At 61.5% G+C, this 19,442-nt stretch overlaps 1 protein-coding gene across 9 annotated transcripts in view; it reads left to right on the top strand.

Moving 5' to 3' along the window:
- Window positions 1-19,442, top strand: part of PPFIA1 (PTPRF interacting protein alpha 1) — a 74,840-nt gene that overhangs the window by 40,639 nt on the left and 14,759 nt on the right. For all 9 annotated transcript variants that reach the window (XM_053924081.1, XM_053924080.1, XM_053924084.1 and 6 more), the window contains 9 exons: window positions 200-331; window positions 1,450-1,512; window positions 2,422-2,501; window positions 5,038-5,173; window positions 8,058-8,281; window positions 8,488-8,719; window positions 13,638-13,789; window positions 14,655-14,827; window positions 15,154-15,247. In XM_053924081.1, coding sequence (XP_053780056.1) covers window positions 200-331; window positions 1,450-1,512; window positions 2,422-2,501; window positions 5,038-5,173; window positions 8,058-8,281; window positions 8,488-8,719; window positions 13,638-13,789; window positions 14,655-14,827; window positions 15,154-15,247 — 1,286 coding nt within the window. The remainder of the gene's footprint in view (window positions 1-199; window positions 332-1,449; window positions 1,513-2,421; window positions 2,502-5,037; window positions 5,174-8,057; window positions 8,282-8,487; window positions 8,720-13,637; window positions 13,790-14,654; window positions 14,828-15,153; window positions 15,248-19,442) is intronic.

Genomic DNA, 19,442 nt, shown 5'->3' with positions numbered 1-19,442 from the left:
GGCCCGAGGGGTTTCTCACAAGTGACGTCTATGGCCCTGCGAGTGGTCCTGGGGATCCAGCAGTCGCTGCAGGAGGCAGCGGGAGGGACAGCCCAGGGTGCGGTGGCTTGCGTCACTCCCACCTCTGGTCCTTGGCACTTGTGAGGTAAAGATCGGGCCTTTACCGGCAGTGGCTGAGCGGCTGCCTCTCCTGTTCCAGGCGCGGCAGAGGGAGAAAATGAACGAGGAGCACAACAAACGTCTGTCGGACACTGTCGACAAGCTGCTCTCGGAGTCCAACGAGAGGCTTCAGCTGCACCTCAAAGAGAGGATGGCCGCCCTTGAGGACAAGGTCAGCTGTCGCAGGCACGCCCCGCACCTGGCAGGAGCGTAGACTGTGCTCGGCTCCCAGGGTGCAGGGCGCCAGGGCACAGCGCGGCCTCACCGGAGGCAGATGCGCCTCTTCACGGTGGGGGAGGTGCCGCCGCGTCCTTGCACAGTTTCTGTGCCTGGGGAACCACGTGCCCTTGGTACTCCAGGGTGGGAGTCAGCAGACGGTTTCCTGAGAGGTCAGATAGTAAATATTTCAGGCTTTTGCTCATTATGGCTAAGTAAAATAACTCCATGCTAATCAATAATTACAGGGGAAGCAGCCATAGTGGTAAAATGTGACAGAGCTGGCAGCTGTGTCCCAGTTAAGTGTCACTGACAGGCAGGGGCCCTAGTTCACCGACCCCGCCCGTCTGAGGGTCCAGGGGCCTGGCCCCACCCCCTCACTGCTGCATCACCCGGAGGCTGGCGTTGCCTCAGAATCCCATGTTCCAACCCCCGCCTTCCCTCTGCAGGCTTGATTTGGGGGATGTCTGAGCCCAGGCTCGAGCGGTGTCCAGAAGGGAACCGTGTCCTCGAGTCTGTGGGTGGGGGGGCTCAGAGTTAACAGAAGCGGGTCTGATGGCCCCGGTGCACCCAGGGGACAGGAAGGCCCAGAGTTTTCCCTGGACAGGCACTCGGTCATGGTCAGGGGAGAAAGGCCAGCGGTGACTGCTTGCTGACCGTGTGACACGTTCTTTCCCACTGAGCCCAGTGGGAAAGCGTGACTAGAGCCGCCCACGGTGGCCATGCGCACCCTTGACCAGCGGGCTGGCCATGAGGTCGGAACGTCTGGGCCTGGGTCGGAGATGCACTGGGACTTGGGTCGGGTTTCCCAAGTGACCCGAAGTCCCCCGGGACCAGTGTGACTGATGAGAAGGAGTGTGGCACGCAGCACACCGGTCAGAGCAGAAGCAAGCTGCGCGGGTGCGCAGGGCCTCGCCGCCACCCTCCCCTCGGGGGCGGGCTGTGCCCTGTGGCGCGCCTATGCGGGCCGCTCCCTTCCGGGGGTGCTCTGTTATTTTAAACGGGAGTGCAGCGGGTCGTAGTACACGGGACATTTTCAAGAGTCGACACTGAAGCACTGTCTCTCTTTTCCAGAATTCTCTGTTACGAGAAGTTGAAAGTACAAAGAAGCAGCTGGAGGAAACCCAGCACGATAAGGTATGCCAGTCTCTCGTTGCTCCAGCCCCGGGAGCTGAGCTGGGCGGCGCTCTGGCGAGCCGGCTGCTCCAGTGGGCTCTGAGCCCGGCGGTGCGCGGGGTCAGAAGTGTGCCTCCTGCCTGGCCTTGTGTGACAGCTGGGGCCAAACACAGACCTCGCGCCTAGAGCAGAGCAGGCCGGCGGAAAGCCGCTGTGAGCCACACACGCAACCTGACGTGTCCTGGAGGCCACGTGCCAAACACTGAGAAGAAACAGGTGAAGTTAAGTTAATTGAACCCAGCGTAGTCAAAGTGTGACTTTGTTGTGTAATTAATGTGCAGCTAACGAGCCACACCACCTGCTTTTTGTCACATGAAGTGCGGAGCCCAGTGCGTGTCACAGCACGTCCTTGCTGGGCCAGCCCTGTCCCGGGGCTGAGTGGCCTGTGTGGCCAGTGCGGTCGGTGGGCAGGACGGCACAGACCGGAGCAGGCTGAGGGCTGGAACACCGGGTTGTCGGTTTTACTTACTGTGCTGAGTGCAGAAAGGAGGGCAAGCACCCCAGCGGTGGGTGAGTGGTGGTGCGCTTGACGGAAGACGGCCACAGAGCACAGAGGTGTATGCGGCAGGGCGGGAGCCCCCGCCCCCTATGAGACGCGCTCTTTGTGACTGCCACCAAGGTGCCTGGCAGGGTGTCTCCGCCCTGAAGGCCTCTGTGACTGAGATGTGTCTCCTTGTTCGTGACTCTCTGAAGGTGCAATGGTGGCCTGAGTGTTTGCCTTGGGGCTCTGGGGAGAGTGTCTCAGAACGAGATGGTCGGTGTTTGTAGCGACTCAGGGAACCTGCCGTGGCCACAGCTAACCGCTGAGTGCGCTGGACGGGAAAGGCTTTGAGTCCTGGGGTGGCTGCATTGTCGTTCCCTGTTTCGTAGGACCAGCTGGTACTCAACATCGAGGCTTTGCGGGCCGAGCTGGACCAGATGCGGCTAAGAGGTGCCTCCCTTCACCACAGGTATGACAGTCCCCAGTCACTACTGCGTCCAGCCCCTGCCGTGCCTGCTCGAGGGCAGTGTCCCTGGTTATAGCTCCTGGTCTGACCCTGAGCAGCAGGCAGGAGGACAGAATGCAGTGTTGGCCCTGGGTCGGGTTTGGAACCTAGGAGGAGAGTGACGGTGGGGTCGATGAGCTCCTGTTGGTGGGGTTCCCTTGAAGGGCCAGCAGAGTCAGGCCCCGGTGGTGTCGGGACAGGCAGGCGGAGCCCAGGCATCAGGGGAGCCCCGGAGCCCTGGGGGTGAAGGCCGGGGCACAGGAAGGCGAGGCGGAGCAGGAGGGCCGTTGGTGGCCATGTGTACACTGTAGGCTGCTCTTTGTGACAGCTCTAAGAGTCCCGAGGTTAAGGACTTGCCTCTGAGCGGCTGCTGTTGGAGGGGGGCCGGGCCTGTGGGTGCAGCCGGCAGGTGGCCAGCATCCTGCTGTTTCCTTCGTCCTCCTCACCAGGATGGTCAGTGTCACTGAAGGGTGGAAACATTCCTTCGGAAGGGCCGGTGTGTCTGTGGCCTTCTCTGCTGTACCTCCTCCTAGGAAAGAGAGGAAGTCAGTGAGGAGGCGGGGCCCGAGATGCTGTCTGTGTCCGCAGCTGCAGGGGGGTGGGGGGGGTCAGGAAGGAGAGAGCGTGTGTCCGCAGAGAGGGCACTCGACTTGCCGCCTGAGGCCCTCCAGGTCCTCCACAGCAAGAGGCCAGTGTCACTGTGTGACCGAGGCAGGCTTGCTGCTGGGGGGACTGAAGGCATGAGTTCGAGCGGATCTGCAGGTGATTGGGTGCAGGGGACGTGGACCCTGTGGGTGTCGCTCTTGGAAGTCTGAGTAGCAGGTGGGGGTGGGGGTGCGGGAGCGTAAAGGGTGGCAGAAATGGGTCAGTTGTGACAGTGGAGGTCTGGCGTGTCTGCCAGCCCACAGTGTGACATCACCAGTGGAAGGCGACCAGAGAGGGGCTCTGCTCCAGCTGTGCAGAGGCTGCAGCAGGGGGACAGCCACCGTCGCACGTGGCTGTGTGGCTGGGAGACAGTGGGCAGAAGAGGCTGGGTGCAGCACGGGGGAAGGGGCTTGCTGTAGGGAGGCAGGCCAGGATACCGTGTGTCCAACGCGGCTGTGGAAATGGGGGAGACATGAGCCCTAGGCTGGGTCCGGCTAAGGGGCACGAGAAGAAGCAGGCTATGAGCTCGGCTTGCGTGGTGTGACTTTACAGTAGGGTCAGTCCTCTTGACCCTCTGCAGCTAGAGCAGGCAGCCTGGACCGCGGAGTGGAAGGAAGGCTGAGGGACGGGCTTGCGCACAGATACCGGGCAGGTGGAAGGAGCCTCGGTGCCAGAGGGACTTCCGCCTAGTGGCGGCAGGGGCGGAGGCAGGTTGGCCTGGAAAAGGGCATCAGATTCAGGAGGCGTCTGTGGACCCGGGAGAAGCTGCGAGTCTTCCGGAATCGGGGGCAGGACCGTGTGTGCGCGCGGGTCTCAGCCGGTTTTGAAACGAGTCGCAGCCCCAAAGTGGCTGCTGCAGATGCTGCCAAGGAAGAACGAGCAGCCTCCTCAGGAACAGGGAAGGAGGAAGTGGGTTCTGGACTCTGGTAAGTCTCATGCAGCGTTTGAAAGGCGTTTTTCGGAAGAACGTAGACATGGGTGTGAACCAGAAGTGGACAAGCGGGCGTGTCACAGGGGCCCTGTCTGCAGGCTGCATGGCTAGACATGAGGGCACCATCAGCTCACTTCAGTAAGACGAGTAGGTGTGATCCCCCTGGACCCTAAGGACTTCGGAAAAGGAAGGCAGCCGCCCTTCCTTCCCAGGTGGTGGTGCTGGAACTGAGGAGCAGGTGCCATGCCGGGGAAGGTGGGGCCTTAGGGCCACGCGCACCTTCCTTCTGACCGGTCCCCCTTCAGGTCCTTGCCTAGGACCTCACTGCAGGACTCTGGCCCCAGCCGCTGGTGCAGGAGGCCCCTCCGGCCGGGGTGTCGGTGGTCTGCTCGTCCAAGTGCACAGAGGCCTGAGCTTGTAGTTCAGAAACATGAGGGCCAGTTGCCAGCTCCAGGCCCTGTAAGCATCAGCAGGGGTTCCGGGGCTCTTGAGCTGCCTCTTCGGGGTACACTGGAGACAGCCTCCCTGATGAGGGGTGTGAGGACCATCTGTCCCCCCATGGAGCTTGGCAGCTGGGCCGGTCACAGAGCAGTTGAGGGCCAGTGGTGCGCAGGCGTGCCTCCTGGTTGCCTGGGAGAAAATGGAGTGTCCCAGGGCTGTGCAGCTGGAGCCCAGGGACTGCTGAAGCGGATCCCAGCTCTGCACTGTGTCTGTGGGTCCGCGTTCGCTTTCCTGGACGTCAAGGTTCCCTCCTGGAGGGGCTGGAAGCCTCGAGGTGGGCAGGGAGCTTGCCTTGGAGCAAGCGAGGGCCGTGCCTTCTGTGGAGCCCCGTCTGACCCCACTGATCTCCTGTGCCGACGGCTTTGGGCCCGACGGACACGGGCTTGCTTTTCTTCTAACAGCAGCTTGTTTTCCCTCTTTCAGCCGGCCGCACTTGGGCAGTGTCCCAGACTTCCGGCTCCCCGCGGCAGAGAGCCCCACGGACTCCTACAGCGGCGGCGCGGTGCTGCGGCGCCCCCAGAAGGGCCGTCTGGCCGCACTGCGGGACGAGCCTTCCAAGGCAAGGGCCTGCGTCCTCTCCCGGGTCCCCTACATGCACAACTCCCCTCTGCTCCTGCGGGCGTCGAGACAGGTGTAGGTGACAGGTTTAATAGGTCATGCTATCTCTTGCCCCATCTTCCTTTTCTAGGTAAAAGTTACTTTTAAGGTACGCTTTCCTCTTAAAGGGTGGAAGTTCTGACGAAATGGCATCTCTTAAGGACAACGCGTGCTCGTTGGTTGAAGTAGTAATCGGGAACAAACGCACACCCAGCGACCCTTCGACCACCTAGGTTTGAACTGCGCAGGCCACCTCACACGCGGTTTGTGCAGTTTGGGACTTACGGTACCTGTGAGTGCGCACGGTCCTGCGAGTGTATTTTCCTGTCCCTGTGGCTGCCTCAGTGACCTTTCTTCTTTTCCTGTCCTCACCCAAGGGCATGCTCGTTGATTTTAGGGGGCCGGGGGGAGGCATGCACCGTTCTCCGGCTCACTCAGTTGTGAGAACACAGCACGTGATGTGACATGCAGCGTGTTACTCGACTTCGCGTCCTGGTGGGGCCCCTGCTCAGCAGCAGGCTGCCAGCCCAGCAGGGAGGTCCTGTGGGGCCGGCGTTTCCACGTGGGTGTTGGCTGTTCGGGGAGTCGGCGCCCCGCTCCTGCGGTTCAGGGGCGAGCGGTGTATGTCGCTGAGTGAAGAGAGTGTGCATCCGGGAGTTCGAGGACCTTCGGGCCCTGTCAGTCCAGCAGCAGACGCTTTTGCGCACTCTCCCCTCTTCGGCGTGCCCACCTGTGCTGGGCCTCCGGTCTGGCTGGGCGCCACTGTCGGCTGAGGGCCCCGGCTGTGGCTGAGGACGGGCGAGTTGCCTGCACCGCCGGTGCACACGTTCCAGAGGGGGAGACGGGCAGTAATGGCAGTTGAGTGTGGCGTGTGTGTCAGCCGTCTGTCGCCATGGTAACAGGACCACAAAGCTTCATGGTGACTGTGACCCGTTCACCGCCCTGTGAACTTGGCAGCGTGTCAGCAGGACGGTCCTGGCTCGGGCCGCCCGAGGTTGTGGCCACAGAAGGCTGGGCTGGGGCTGGAGGGTGGACTTACCAGCTCCTCCCCCTGCAGCTCTGGGCAGGAGGGTCTTGTGCTGTCCCACCCCGCCCGGGGGCCTGTCATGGACCGAGTGACTGACTGTGCTGCGTGGCTGTGGCTGTCCTGGGACTCCTCAGGCAGGGCCAGGAGCGGGTCCCAGAGCCCTGGATACACAGCGCGGGGAGGGTGGTGCCACCACAGGGTATCTGCTGGTCACGAGCGAGGACAGGAAGCCTGGGGCTCAGAGGTGTGGCGTGCGGAGAGTGATTGTTTTTGGTGGGGTGGCCAGTGAGGAGGTGTCACCCGGAGGGCGACTTTTGAGCAGCAGGGCGAAGGGGGAAGAGAAGCAGCCTTTTGGAACTATCGTGAGGTTATGTCACCGGGGTTAGTGGGGACCGTGGGGCTGCGGCTGGGGCAGCTGCAGGGTGGGTGGGGTCTGTCTCCCAAGATCGGGAAGACTGCCCAGGACAGGGAGAGGGACCAGGAGCTGAGCCTTGACCCTGCTCAGGTTGTCCACGGGCATGCATGGGTGTGCCAGCTTGGACCCAAGAGTGCTTTCTCGGGCAGAGGTCCAGGTGGAAGGTCAGGAGCCTGCGGGTGGTGTTTGCAGCAGGAGGCGGGGCAGCCACCAAGCAGTGCGTGTTGGTGAGGTGCTGCCACTGCCGGGGGCTCTCCAGTGTTCACAGGGCAGGGCCTGCAGCCATGTGAGCAGGGGTCTCTGGCGAGAGGGGAGAGCAGCATGGGGGGCAAGCACAGGGAAGGCTGAGGCTTTGTGGGTGCACCCATGCAGGGGTTCTGCCAGAGGGGTACGCTGCGCAGAGCCTGCTGGGGCAGCTTGGAGACCCAGGTAGGGCGGCATGGGGACAGAAGTGAGGCAGTTCTGGGAAGTGACTCTGAGTGGGAACTGAGGGGCAGTGATGGCCGGAGAGATGCAGGCCAGCCAAGCTCTGGTTTCTGTTATTTAAGGAGAGTGGGGCACACCCTTAGCTGGTGGGCGTGGACCTGCAGGGAATGGGTCATCCACAGAGGGCGGGACAGTGGGTGGAACCCTGGGGTAAGCCACAGGGGCTGGCCCAGGTCTCAGGAGGAGGGGCGAGCCCACCGGTGTCTAGAAGTGCTCTCTCCTGTGTGGTGGCTGTGGGTGGCAGGACCCTCACTGAGAGTGCCTTAGGAGGTTAGGAGAGGACAGGGCATGCAAGGACCCCATGGGGCTCACAGAGCCCCCCGTGCATACCACTAGTGCATGTGTGGGGGTGGCACGGTGTGCCCCTCATTCTAGGAGGGTTGGCTCAGCACAGAGCGCCTTTCGGGCATGCACTGCAGCACCCTAGAAACGTGGACTTGCGTGGGCGCCGAGCAGACGCACCCAGAGGGCCCACGCCTGTCTGCAGTGCTGCCGCCCCTGTGCTCCCGCCTGTGCGGTGGGTGTCCCCCTCAGGAGAGGGGGTCGGAAAACGCTAGGAACTCGGGGTGACCCGAGTGAGGAGTTAGGGCAGCTGAGAGGATCCTGGCTGCAGGGCCTCGGACACATTCTCTCGTCTCTGTGAGTGGTCGGCTGTGTCACAGGTGCGTCGCTTTACCTTTCCGCCTTCCTTGACTCGGCCACCTCGGCATTGAGAGTAACGTCACAGGAATGCCTCCTCCCCCATCCTTCAGTGCTGCTCCTGCAACAGGTGCCAGCAGCTTGGAAGCACAACCCACTATTCCAGAGTTTTTCGGGGTCCATCCAGAAGTTCGTGCAGCTCTGGATGGATTTCTTCTCAGGTGCACTAACCGGGGCTGTGGTCTGGGCTGTGGCTGAGATGTGGTTCCCGGGGCACAGGTACAGACGCTGAACGAGCAGGACTGGGAACGGGCCCAGCAGGCCAGCGTCCTGGCCAACGTGGCGCAGGCGTTCGAGAGCGACGCCGACCTGTCCGACGGCGAGGACGACGGGGACCCGCTCTTCAGCTCCTCTGCTCTGCTGTCCCCCAGCGGGCAGGCTGATGCCCAGACGCTGGCCATGATGCTCCAGGAGCAGCTCGACGCCATCAACAAAGAGATCAGGTACACCCTAGCCAGGCGGTGGGGCCGGTCCCTGGTTGGGGGCACGTATGGGAAGCAGCCGATCGATGTTTCTCGCCAACCCCCAAAATCAATAACCGTATCCTCGGGTGTCAGAGCCGCTGGTCCTGGAGTTTCCGTGACCTGCTGGTCCTCACCCAGTGATGCACGCGCTTGCTGATGCAGAGGGCGGTCTGTGTGGATTGCAGGTTGATACAGGAAGAGAAGGAGAGCACAGAACAGCGGGCCGAGGAGATCGAGAGCCGCGTGGGCAGCGGCAGCCTGGACAACCTCGGTCGTTTCAGGTCCATGAGCTCCATTCCCCCATATCCCGCCTCCTCGCTCACGGGCTCCTCCCCGCCCAACAGCGGCCGGTCCACGCCACGCCGGGGCCCGCGCAGTCCAGCTCGGGAAGTGGACAGACTGGGTGTCATGACGCTGGTGAGTGGGAGCCTCCCCCGTCACCTCCCCGCCCGCCCGTGTCCTGGGTGCCACAGAGAGGCTCTTGGTTTCACCCAGAAGAAAGGCAGGCGTTTCTCTTCGCGCTTGCTGTCCTCCGGGTCCACGGTGCTGGGTGCCAGCTAGCGTGTGACCATCCCACCACGGCACCGGGACAGCCTGGTTTTCACACTCGGGGGCCAACTTAGCGTGTCGTCACAAATGCGTCAAGTTTTTTTTAAGACTTTATTTACTTATTTCCAGAGAGAGGGGAGAGAGGGAGAAGGAGAGAGAAAGAGAGAGAAACTTCAATGTGTGGTTGCCTCTTGCACACCCTCCACTGGAGACCTGGCCTGCAACGCAGGGATGTGCCCTGACAGGGAATCGAACCGGGGACCTTCTGGTTCGCAGGCCGGCACTCAATCCACTGAGCCACACCAGCCAGGGCAAAAGTTTTTGTTGTGTGATTTTGGGCACGGCAGCTTCGAGGGGGCATGTTTCAGTTTTCTAGGATTGGACACTTTAACGTAGGCATCCTGCTAGCACGTGGAAGGTGCACAGGGGCCGATGCCCTTTTCCTTAGGGATGCCTCCCCGCAGGGCTCGGGCCTGCATCCGGGAGGCAGAACCACAGAGCAGGCCGGGCGCGCCTCCGAGGCACGCACTGCCTGGGGGACCGGCAGCCGCAGGCGAGTAAAAGCCGCCGTGCCTTGGACTTCCTAGAGGAGCCCCTGGAAACTCAGTGGCTTTAGGGTTGCTGTGACGAAGCGGGACTTTGGGTTTTGTGCAGGCACTGCCACCCACGCACACACTGACGGTTCACCGCGTCTCCACTTTGCCTGTTCGCCCAAGTTCACTTCCAGCTGCCTTGTTAGCTGGCGGGCGATCAAATCCTCCAGGAGCCACACCGGGGGCCTGTGATGGAATGGTAACTAGTCCGTTTTGAGGTGTTTTCACATACTCTTTTTATAGTTCGCATCGTTAGCTAACGAGTCAGTATTTGAAATTCTCACACTTTCATTTGTGTTTCCATGCTTAGGTCGACTTTAGAGGTTTCATAAAGGCAGCTCTGTGTTTCTTCGTTGTTTTTGTGGTTCTGGGTGCCGGCTGACTGTCTGGTTTTGATCTCCTGGGCCATCTTTCTGTCTAATCATTTGAATCCAGACCTCAGTCCCCCTCCCACCCTCAGAGTCTATTCCTCCTCCTCCCGTTCCTCTCCCCGCCGCCCCCCCACACCCACCGCTGCACCGCCCTTCACCACAGGCCCAGGTGGCAGCGGTGCGAGCCGCAGTCTCGGCTCAGTGGCGTGGTTTCGGCTCTGTCGTCACTTGTCCTCACATGGTGCTTTTCCCCAATAGTGATGAGCTTTCGAGTGTCGCTGTGTAAGAGATGTGGGTACGGGCGTGACGTGGACGGGCCAGAATGGTTTTACTCAGAACCACGCAGGGCGTGTGTGACTCGAAATGTTCCTTGTGTGAAGAGATCACACGGCCCTGGCCGGGCGGCTCAGCTGGTTAGCGCGTTCTCCCGACAGGCCACGGCTGTGGGTTCGACCCCCCGGCCAGGGCGCATGCAGGAACCGACAGTGAACGCGCGAGTAAGTGGAGCAGCGAAGCTCTCTCCCCCCTCTCAAATGAGTAAATTTGAAAAAATGTGAAGAGAAGAGCAACCCACTGAACGTAGGGGTGACGGGGACCCAGGAGGCGGCACACGTCTGGGCTGCCGCGTCGTGGGCGAGGCCCGTAGGCTCATCGAGTCGTGGGGCGGGGGCGGTTGGTGCCTCCAGCAGACGGTTTTTCTGATTGAAGTACCGTGAGTTATGGGAGGTGAGGGTTCCACCTGCTACTGTGACAGCGGTTGTTCTTCCATATCTTCAGAGGGTCCCCTCCTTTAAGCCATACACTTGTTTTTGAGGAGTTTTAAGTAAAACTCTAGGTAAGGACTTTCCATTAACGTCTAGTGGGGAATTAACTGGCAGTAGGTCTGCCCAGCTCTGCGCCCGCCGCTGCAGCGGCTTCCTCGTTGAGGAGACTGCTGTTCTGGAAGCGGGCAGCCTGTTTCTCACTGAGGAGAGCGGAGTGCTGCGCTCAGGGCGCGGTCCCACTTTCATGTTCCCCGCGTCCGAGGGGTTCAGGTCCCTGGGGAGTGCCTGCAGGTGTTGCTCGAGTAAGTTCTGAGTAGCTCACCTTTAAAGTGGGTTCTGGAGAGCACGCCCCCCCCTCAGTCGCGCGTGCCCTGTGGCTCCCGGGGTCGCGTGCATGCCTGCATGCCTGCTCGTTGCGTCCTGAACGTCTGAGTGTGAGTAAACCTGGTTTCTCTTCATTTCTTTGCACGCCTCTGTCAGCCTAGTGATTTAAGGAAGCACCGTAGAAAGGTAAACTATCGTGCGATTTGTGTGCCTCTGTTTCCCTGGGACGTGTTGACGAGAGCCTGTTGGTGTCACGTGAATCTACAGCGAGGGGGAGGGGGGGTGCATGCTGACGAGGTCCGGCAGCACGGAGGCTCACCGGGCTTCCCTCGTGCGGACTCCCATCAGGGAAAGAGTTGCTTGGCAGTCTCAGGGAGCGGGACACGTGGGCGCGTCGGCCCGCCCCCCCGGTCACCCTCCTGTTCGTGGCAGGCGTGGTATTTGTGTTCACTGAAGCCGGGCGGCGGGTTCTCGGTTTGGGGAAGACCAACTCTAATCACCACAGCCAGTGGCATTTAGGAAGCTCTTGCTGTGTGCCAGGCACTGGGCCCCGTGTCCGCGAACCTGCTCCCCAGTCCTCACAAACACCCGTGTGAGACGCAGTTTCCATTGTTATCCGCCCTTCACGGATGTGGAAACCGAGGCTTGGCAAGGCCACGTGCGGTGCCCGGGGTCACCCAGTCAGGGAGCAGCCCTGTGCAGACCTGCCCGGTTTCAGAGCCTGCACACCCCGGCCTCGCCCTCTGGCTGCCTCTCGGCAGGTGCCCTTGGCTCCTCATAGCCCCTGACAGGGGGGTCGGGCCTCTCCCCTCACGATGGCGGTGACCCTGATCGGGAGGGACCGAGAGTCCTCCTCTGACTGTCCGCTCTGCCTGACGGCACACTCGCAGGACAGCCCGTCAGTTCCTTTCGCCCCTCGGGTTCAGGTCCCAGCTCTGTGGCTGACAGGTGTGTGGCCTGGCTGTGCTCTGCCCTGTGGGTGCCCGGCTTTACCCTCCTGTGATGGCTTTGGGTGACGTCAGGCACAGAAACAGCACTCCTCAGGTGGCCGCAGGCAGGGCCTGTCTGCATACAGGCCGTAAGCTGGCACGGTGCTCCCACCAGCGCCAGGCCCAGGGCGCGCCCTCCTGTCATCCTTCGGGCAAGTCCTTGTAGGGAGGGAGCTGGTGGGCCGGCCTGCACCCCGGCTGCCCAGCCCGGCACTCTGAGGGCCTCCTCCGGGGTGGTCGTGGGAATGCGACCGGGCAGGTGCGTGCACACTGTCCCTCCCCCCTCCCCCCACGGTGTCACTGGCATGTGCCAGCTCCAGGGAGCCTCCCCTTCTAGTTGAGTCTGGAATGGCATGTAGACTGTAGTCCTGGGGGGCCTGGTCCCATGTGCGATGCCATCCCCCATGGGGTGCGTCCTCCTGTAGGAGCACAGAGGGAGAGGGCCGGCCGGGCCCAGTGGGGGGTGGGCGGGCAGGCAGCCTTAGCCAGGGGCTCGTCCTGTCCGCTGGGCGTTGAGTGAGCGGCGGCCTTTGCGGGGGGAGCTGTCGGCTTCCAGCCAGCTTATAGTCAGTTTGGCCGTGTGGGCCACTCCCACCTGTTCTTCGTTGTCTGCTGTTCACAACTCACTGTCTCAGCCTGCACTTGAGACCCCCCAGGTTCAGGCTCTCGTTGCCTGTGGCCTGGGGATGGCTGGGGTTGGAAGAGGACGCAGGATTGCCCGGCTGTTGCCGACAGTGAGGTGCTGAATGAGCTCAGCCCTGTTCTGCTCTAAGCCGTCTGGTTGTCTTTGAGCCATTCGGGACACAGAGGGTCACATTCTGTGCTCAGTCTTGTTAAAAAGAGGCATATGTTGGCTGCTCAGGTCTCACTGTGCACAGATGCTTGCCCTGCCCGCCCCCATCCCAGATGTGTGAGTGAGCCCCGAGGGCCTCTCTGGCCCCCTGGCTGTTGCAGCCACCCTGCTTCCCACACTCTCGTTCCCTGCAGCTCGAGGGACTGGGAGTCAGCTGACACTGTCTTTTAATGAAAACCTGGGATTGCTTCCTCTGAGCTGGAGCAAACACATGGTTTTTCAGCCATGTGTAATATTTCAGTAGCGACGCTCAGTCTGATGGTTATTGAGAAGCACCAGCTGGACACGCAGTCGGGCTGGAGGGCGAGCTGCCTTTGTGCTCGGTTACCTGGCGTCCAGTCTCCAGGGCTTCATGTGCCTATTAGAAAGGGTACTGGCTCCTGATGCAAGCTGTTCCCACCCTCCCCCCCCCCCTCCACCCCCCCCCCCCCAGCCACCCCAGAGGCGTGTGCCCTTGCTGGCTTTTCTTTTGAATGGCATCAGGTCCGCACACTTCCCCTGGCCGCAGCTCCTCTTGGGGGAGTGTGAACGCCGTGTAGCCTGTGACGTCTCGGGTCAGGTCTCCGTGCCCCTTCAGTGGCTCCCCCCCAGCCCCTGCGTGTTGGTGGATTGGAGGGTGGGCTTGCGGGCTGCATGGAGGCCCAAGGACAGTCGCGCCCCGAGCCCTCCGCCTGCGGGCAGGTTGGGAGCAGCTCCGCGAGGTGCTCGACGCGTTCCAGGGCCCGCGCCTCCTGGCTGGGCTGCCCCCAAAGCAGCACAAGCTGCAGCCCTGCCTCTGCAGCAAGCCCGAAGCTGGGCTGGACACCAGTGTGTGGTTACGATTTGCGCTTGGGTGAGGTTTTCTTGGTCAAGCCTGTTGCTAACTAACTTGACGCTTATCTGCACCCCTCAGTTGCCGGCTTCCCAAGAAGAGGTACGAGATGACAAGACAACGATAAAATGTGAAACGTCCCCCCCTCCCTCCCCAAGGTCCCTCCGCTTAGACAGGCTGCACAAAGGCGCCCTGCACACGGTCAGCCACGAGGACATCCGGGACATCAGGAAGTAAGGGGCAGTGCGTGGGTGCCACTCCTGTGTGGGAGCTTGCTTGTGTCTGCATTTTCAGCGCTACGAAATCACACTAATCTTTTCCTTTAAAAAGGAAAGTGCGAACGATGACTGTAAAGCAGTGCTGTGACTTCAGTTACGGGGTGGAGATGGCATTCCCGGGGTGCCGGCGGGCCTGGGCACCGCGAGGCGTCGGGCCGTGGTCTGTTCGGGCAGAGGGTGTGGGTGGACCGGAGCGAGGAGGGGTCGCCTGTGTTAGGGAAACCTCGTTTCCCGAGACCCTGCGGGTGGACCGTTTGGAGAACTTTCCACTCCTGTTGGAGCAGTTGCCCAGCACAGGGCACGTTGTTCCTGGTGGTCCCCTCCCTGTGGGCAGCCGGTGGCTCTCAGGGGTCCTGTGCCTTCCAGGCTGCGGAGACTCCCCATCACACAGCCCCCATGGGTCCTGCTCTCCGCCAGGCAGTCGTCCAAGGGGGCAGCCCTGCCTTAGTCGCCCTTGCTCTTGTTTCACAGCCAGGGGGACAGGCGCACTCGGGGGGTGGGGGGGGCGGGAGTGCTGCCATGTCACTGGCTGCAAAGGGACCTGGGGCGGGGTGGTCGTGCCCCTGCAGCGTGTGGTGCGGGGCTGGTCCAGCCTCCCTGAGAAGGAGGCCCCCTCGCTGAGGACCTCAGCCTGCGCCCTGGGTTGCCGGGAGCCTGTGTCCTGCGCATGTGCGCTTCGTGAAGACGGGGTCATAGCAGAGACCGAGATGTCTGTGGTGAAGTTGGAGAGGGGGTGTTAAAACCGTGCGATTTCTAGTTCATGGGAATGGAGCGTCTTGTGATGAGGACACTTGTTAAAGGTCATTTTCTATCCCTGAAGCTCCACAGGCTCCCAGGATGGCCCAGTGAGCAACCCCAGCAGCAGTAACAGCAGCCAGGACTCACTCCACAAAGCCCCCAAGAAGAAGGGCATCAAGTCCTCTATCGGCCGCTTGTTTGGCAAGAAGGAAAAGGCGCGCCCTGGTCACGTTGGCAAGGACGCGCTGGGACAAGGTCCGTGTTCCCCGTACTCTTGGGGCGGGGGTCTACCCTTCCAGCACGGGGTCTGCCATACCAGCCAGTGTCCTCTGGGGGCACAGGCTGGGGAGCTGTATGCTGCCCCCTGCGTCCATACAAAGCAGGGAGCCGCAGTGATGTTCCTTTGTCCACAGTAACAGCCTCTCGTGGCAGAAAGGGTTTGTGTCCCCGACCACCTTGGTGACACAGGAACAGCCCGTAGAGCCCCCACCCCCTGCAGACACGGCCGGCCCTCGGGGAAAAGCGCCTGACCCGGCTGTGCTGCTTTTCTCTCATTCTTCCACCGCTCTGCTTCCTCACAGCTGGCGTCTCCGAGACAGACAGCGCATCTCAGGACGGCCTGGGGCTCAGCAAGTTGGGAGGACAGGCTGAGAAGAATCGCAAACTTCAGAAGAAGTAAGCTTCTGTCGCGTGTCCGGCTCACGGAGCAGTTTTCAGTCCTGCTGATCGTACCTGGCGTTTATTGATCACACATGCCGTCCAGCTGTGTGGACGTGCCGTCTTCTGAAAGGCCGAAACCTAAAACCTCCGTCCACCTGTACTTCTGGAGGGCCTAGAGTGCGGATGAAATTTTAAAAGGACCCTCACGTGGATTCCCAGTCCCCCTTGGAAAGCTGTCCAGTGGGGTATTGTTGGTTCGGGGGGGCTTGGCCTCAGGGCATGTGCCCTGGATCTGCCCAGGCAGGTCAGCTCTGGGGTCACAGGGGTCAGGACAGTGACCACACGCCTCACGTGGCCTCTGAGAGGTAGCCACGCGCACCTCTGCGTAGCAGTACACGGGGCGCTGGGGAGCGGGGCTAACCGCGTGGCTGCAGCTCCGCGGGACCTGCCGGCCCGTGTGGAGAACTGCCCGTTCCCGCTGGTCATCTGGCAGGAGATGACCCTTTTACTTCCTCCAGCAGGTTTTGATTTTTTAAATCTTAGCCTCTCGGTGTTTTATTTGTTCCTTACATTTTAATTCTTAACTGTCTTGGTTCTGAAAACAAGTAGTAACGGTGGAAATAGCTTTCCACAAAGCTGCCCAGGCGCCAACACCCCAGATGAGGGCACACTCGAGTGGGGCTGTGGGGGCCGTCTCTCTGGGTCTGTCCCACTGCAGGGCAGGGGTGTGGGTCTGATCTTGTCCAGACCCAGAGTGGGGTAGGGGAGCAGGGCAGGCTGAGACAGTCACCCCAAACCCGCTTCAACAACGAGGGAGGTGGTTTGTGGTCCAGGAGGTGAGCGCCAGACTTGAGCGAGGGCAGGACTGCGATGGAGTGCGGTGCCGAGGGGGCGGGACAGGGTGAAGCTTGGTGGGGTCCTGGGATCGGCACCGAGAGGCCAGCACTGGGCCACGGGACCCTGTCGCCGAGGCCCACGGGTCGTCGGCTGTTGGCTGCCGGACTTGCCAGTTGACCTTCTCTTGTGAAACCCGCCTCGTGTTAGTTCTCTCAGGAGTCCGGGCGCGGGCCCTGCCTGGCGCCCCACTGGTGAGACCTCAGGTGGGGCGCTGCCGTCTGCGCCCCTGCTCACAGTGCCACCGGGCTGTGGGCAGGCCTGCGGGAACCACCGCGCAGCGAGGCTGGCTTGCTCTCGCCGTCGTGAACTGTGTGGACAGGCTGGACTCTGACCTGGGGCAGTGTCCTCTGGCTCTGACACTCAGGACCAGGCCTCCGCCCATGGGGCCGCGCTGCGGAGCGCCTGTCTCTCGGGGCGATGGCCGCCCCTTGCTCCTCCCGGAAGGCGCTGTTTCCGGGAGGGTCCCAAACTCTAAATTGGCCAAAATGCTTCACTTTGTTTTCTATGTTCGTTTTGTAATCCTCAGGTGGTGTGCTTGATTACTTGGCTGTATAAAGATAGCCCTGCCTGAGTTATCTGCCCCAGTGTGGGATTCAGTCTCACACTCAGACCTGCGTGTGCACGTGTGTGTGTGCACAGCTGTGCGCGGGTTGGTGGGTGGGTTGTCTAGAGCCGTGACGTCCGCGTTGGCAGCGTCGGCTCTGTGCGTCTAATGGGGCCACCGTACTGTCGCCGAGGGTCTGAGGGCAGGCCCTCGCTGAGCTCTGCGCTGGCGCACAGCAGCCGAGCAGGTGGCTCTGGTTGCAGTTTTGTGGGCTAACCGGAGGTAAGATTGACTTTGGGAAAAACACTCTATCTCTACCTGGGGGGAGAGTTACGTTGTTCAGAAAAAGAACATTTATGGCAGATGTAGGAATCAAAATACATTTTTAGAAATAGCCTTGTTAACCCCTCGTTTACCTCAAAGGTGTGCCTTTAATGGCTGAAGTTGCACAGCCGAGTGCGCTCACTTGTGGAGCATTGTTGTGAAGCTGGCAGGCTGTGGTGGCCACATCTGGTGGTGGGCGTGCCGAGGGAGCCCCAAGGGCAGACCTGTGGTGACGTGCGACACCACGGCGCCAGGCGCCCGGCCCTGCGAGCGCAGTCTGTCCGCGTAACCTGTGCTCCCCACCTTTTCTGCTCGCCCTGCGGGCCTGCAGTGCACAGACCGTCAGCCCTCGGGGTCTGCTGTGCTGGGCGTGCGCCGAGTCCTGGGGCATGGCTGTCACCCGCTTCCCCAGTGCCCCGTGCTCCGGCTGCTCCTCCGCTTCGCCCTGCGCCCTCCGACTGCAGAGTGTGCTGGCGCGGCTGAGCCCAGGAGCGTGTCAGGGCCTCTGGGTGCCCGCGTGGTCTTCAGGGACTGCGGTTGGGGCAGTGCCCTTCGTGGTGCAGGGCCAGCCGAGGCGCACTGGAGCCTCTGGGTGTGAAGGCCAGCTTGACCCTTGTGTTGTCGTCCAGGTATGCAGCACACCTCCTTACCCCGACGACGTGACCCTCCTCTCACACACATGGGCCTCTTCCAGACGTCCCCCTCCCCCGGGGCCGGTGTGAAGGCCAGGCACCGTGGGCGCCGGTGGGCTGTTGGAGCAGGCCCTTCCCAGTCTCTCCTGGATCGAGACTCGGTCCCCGAGGAGACCGGCTCAGCAGCCCCGCACTGTCCCTGCCTGTCCTGCTCCACAAGGCCACAGGTGGTCAGAGGAGGCAGCAGCGGCAGGCGGCGCCATCGGTCACAGGGGAAGGAAACCGGGGTGATGCAGACGAGTCCTGTCTCCCGGGCTGTAGGGTCTGGGCCAGCGGTGGGCACCTGGTTCTGCTGGACCTGGGCTTGAAGCTCGGGTTCCACGGGCCAGAGGCAGACCGAGAGACACCGGGGTGTTCGGAGCCCAGCTGCTCCGCACTCCCCCATGTTTAAGGGCGCGGCGAGTGGCAGACGAGGTCTTGTGTTCAGCAGCATTGACCTGTGAGGGACGCTCCTTCCCGTGTGTCTGTTGTTGTGGGCTGCAGCCTGTCGTTGCCGGTTCTGAGGTTGTCGAAAGCAGAGGAGGGGTGTCCTGGTGACCATCGGAGAGGGGTTGGTCGTCAGGCCAGCTGACACGTTCAGTGTAGTCACGCTGGGCCTGCCCGTTGCGGGCTGGGGCCGTCGCTGCCTGTGTGGGGCCGTTCTCAAGGGCCTGCAGAGGAAATGCAGTTCCGGGGTGAGGCGAGGATAGAACGTTCGTGAACCCGAGTCACAGGCAGGTGGGGCTGGAGCGGGCCTGGGGCCTCTCCGGGTCCCCTTCCCTCCAGCAGCCCAGGGGCTGGGAAATAGTCTCCTCCAGAGAGGAAGGGTGACAGCCCTGGTTCCAGGTTGGCTCTTCTAGACCAAGGACTGGCCTAATGGGGAGGGGCCAGGAAGCCAGCAGACAGCAGGCCAGCTGCCCAGCTGGGGTCTCCTTGACCTGCTCACTGGTGTCCCACCCCAGTGCCTCAGTGCAGCTTCAGTAGGACCCTGGGCCTCGGCGTAGAGATGCAGAAGGAGATCTGAACCAGAAGAGGCTTTTTATAAACGGGAACGGCCGTCGCAGGTGAAGTCAGAATGGTGCACACCCGTGTGCACTCAAGGAATTAAAGGACGGTTTTTTACCCTGTAGTCCTTGTTTACAGTGCGTAAGCCTCGCCATTTAGAAAGTGCAGTGTTTGGAAAGGCGCGAGGGATCCCGTAGTTAGTTAGTGCACCTCGGAGTGCGGGGGCCCTGCCAGCTCCCGGCCAGCCCATGGGTCTTTGCTCCATCCGGCCCTGTCCCTGGTCCCGGAAGAGCAGCACAGCCCTGGGGGGCCAGGGGGGGCACTTTCTGTTCTGTGCAAGTAGCTTTGCTTGTTCTAATTGAAAAGTTCGGCCTTTTTAAAAATGTGCTACTTGGACTTGTAAGACATTTGTTACGTTTTCTGGTGTAATTACTCCTGGGTAGTTACAGTTTCTCTTACTCTCAGGGAACCTCAGGCTGGCTTAAGAAACACTCACTGAAGTTGTGTGTGAAGTACTCTGAGCTCTAACGCACACAGCCTTCAGGGTCCGAGGGCAAGTCTGACGCTGTTCAAACACAGCCCAGATCCAACGTGTCTCTGTAAAAGCAAACGGTTCAGTGCCGTGTTCTGCAGAACTTCCTACGGGAAGCGACTGGAAGTGACCTAGGAATTTCAAAGTGACCCGGGGCTGTGCCCCGCTCTGTCCCACTGTCCCTCCTGGGCTCCTCACATGCAGCACGAGATGGTGTCTTCAGTGCGCCGTGCTGCA

The sequence above is a fragment of the Desmodus rotundus genome, chromosome 5, assembly GCF_022682495.2.
Source record: "Desmodus rotundus isolate HL8 chromosome 5, HLdesRot8A.1, whole genome shotgun sequence".
In the NCBI taxonomy this organism is placed as follows: Eukaryota; Metazoa; Chordata; class Mammalia; order Chiroptera; family Phyllostomidae; genus Desmodus; species Desmodus rotundus.
Note: the sequence above shows the minus strand (reverse complement) of the source record. Positions and strands in the feature narration are given on the sequence as shown.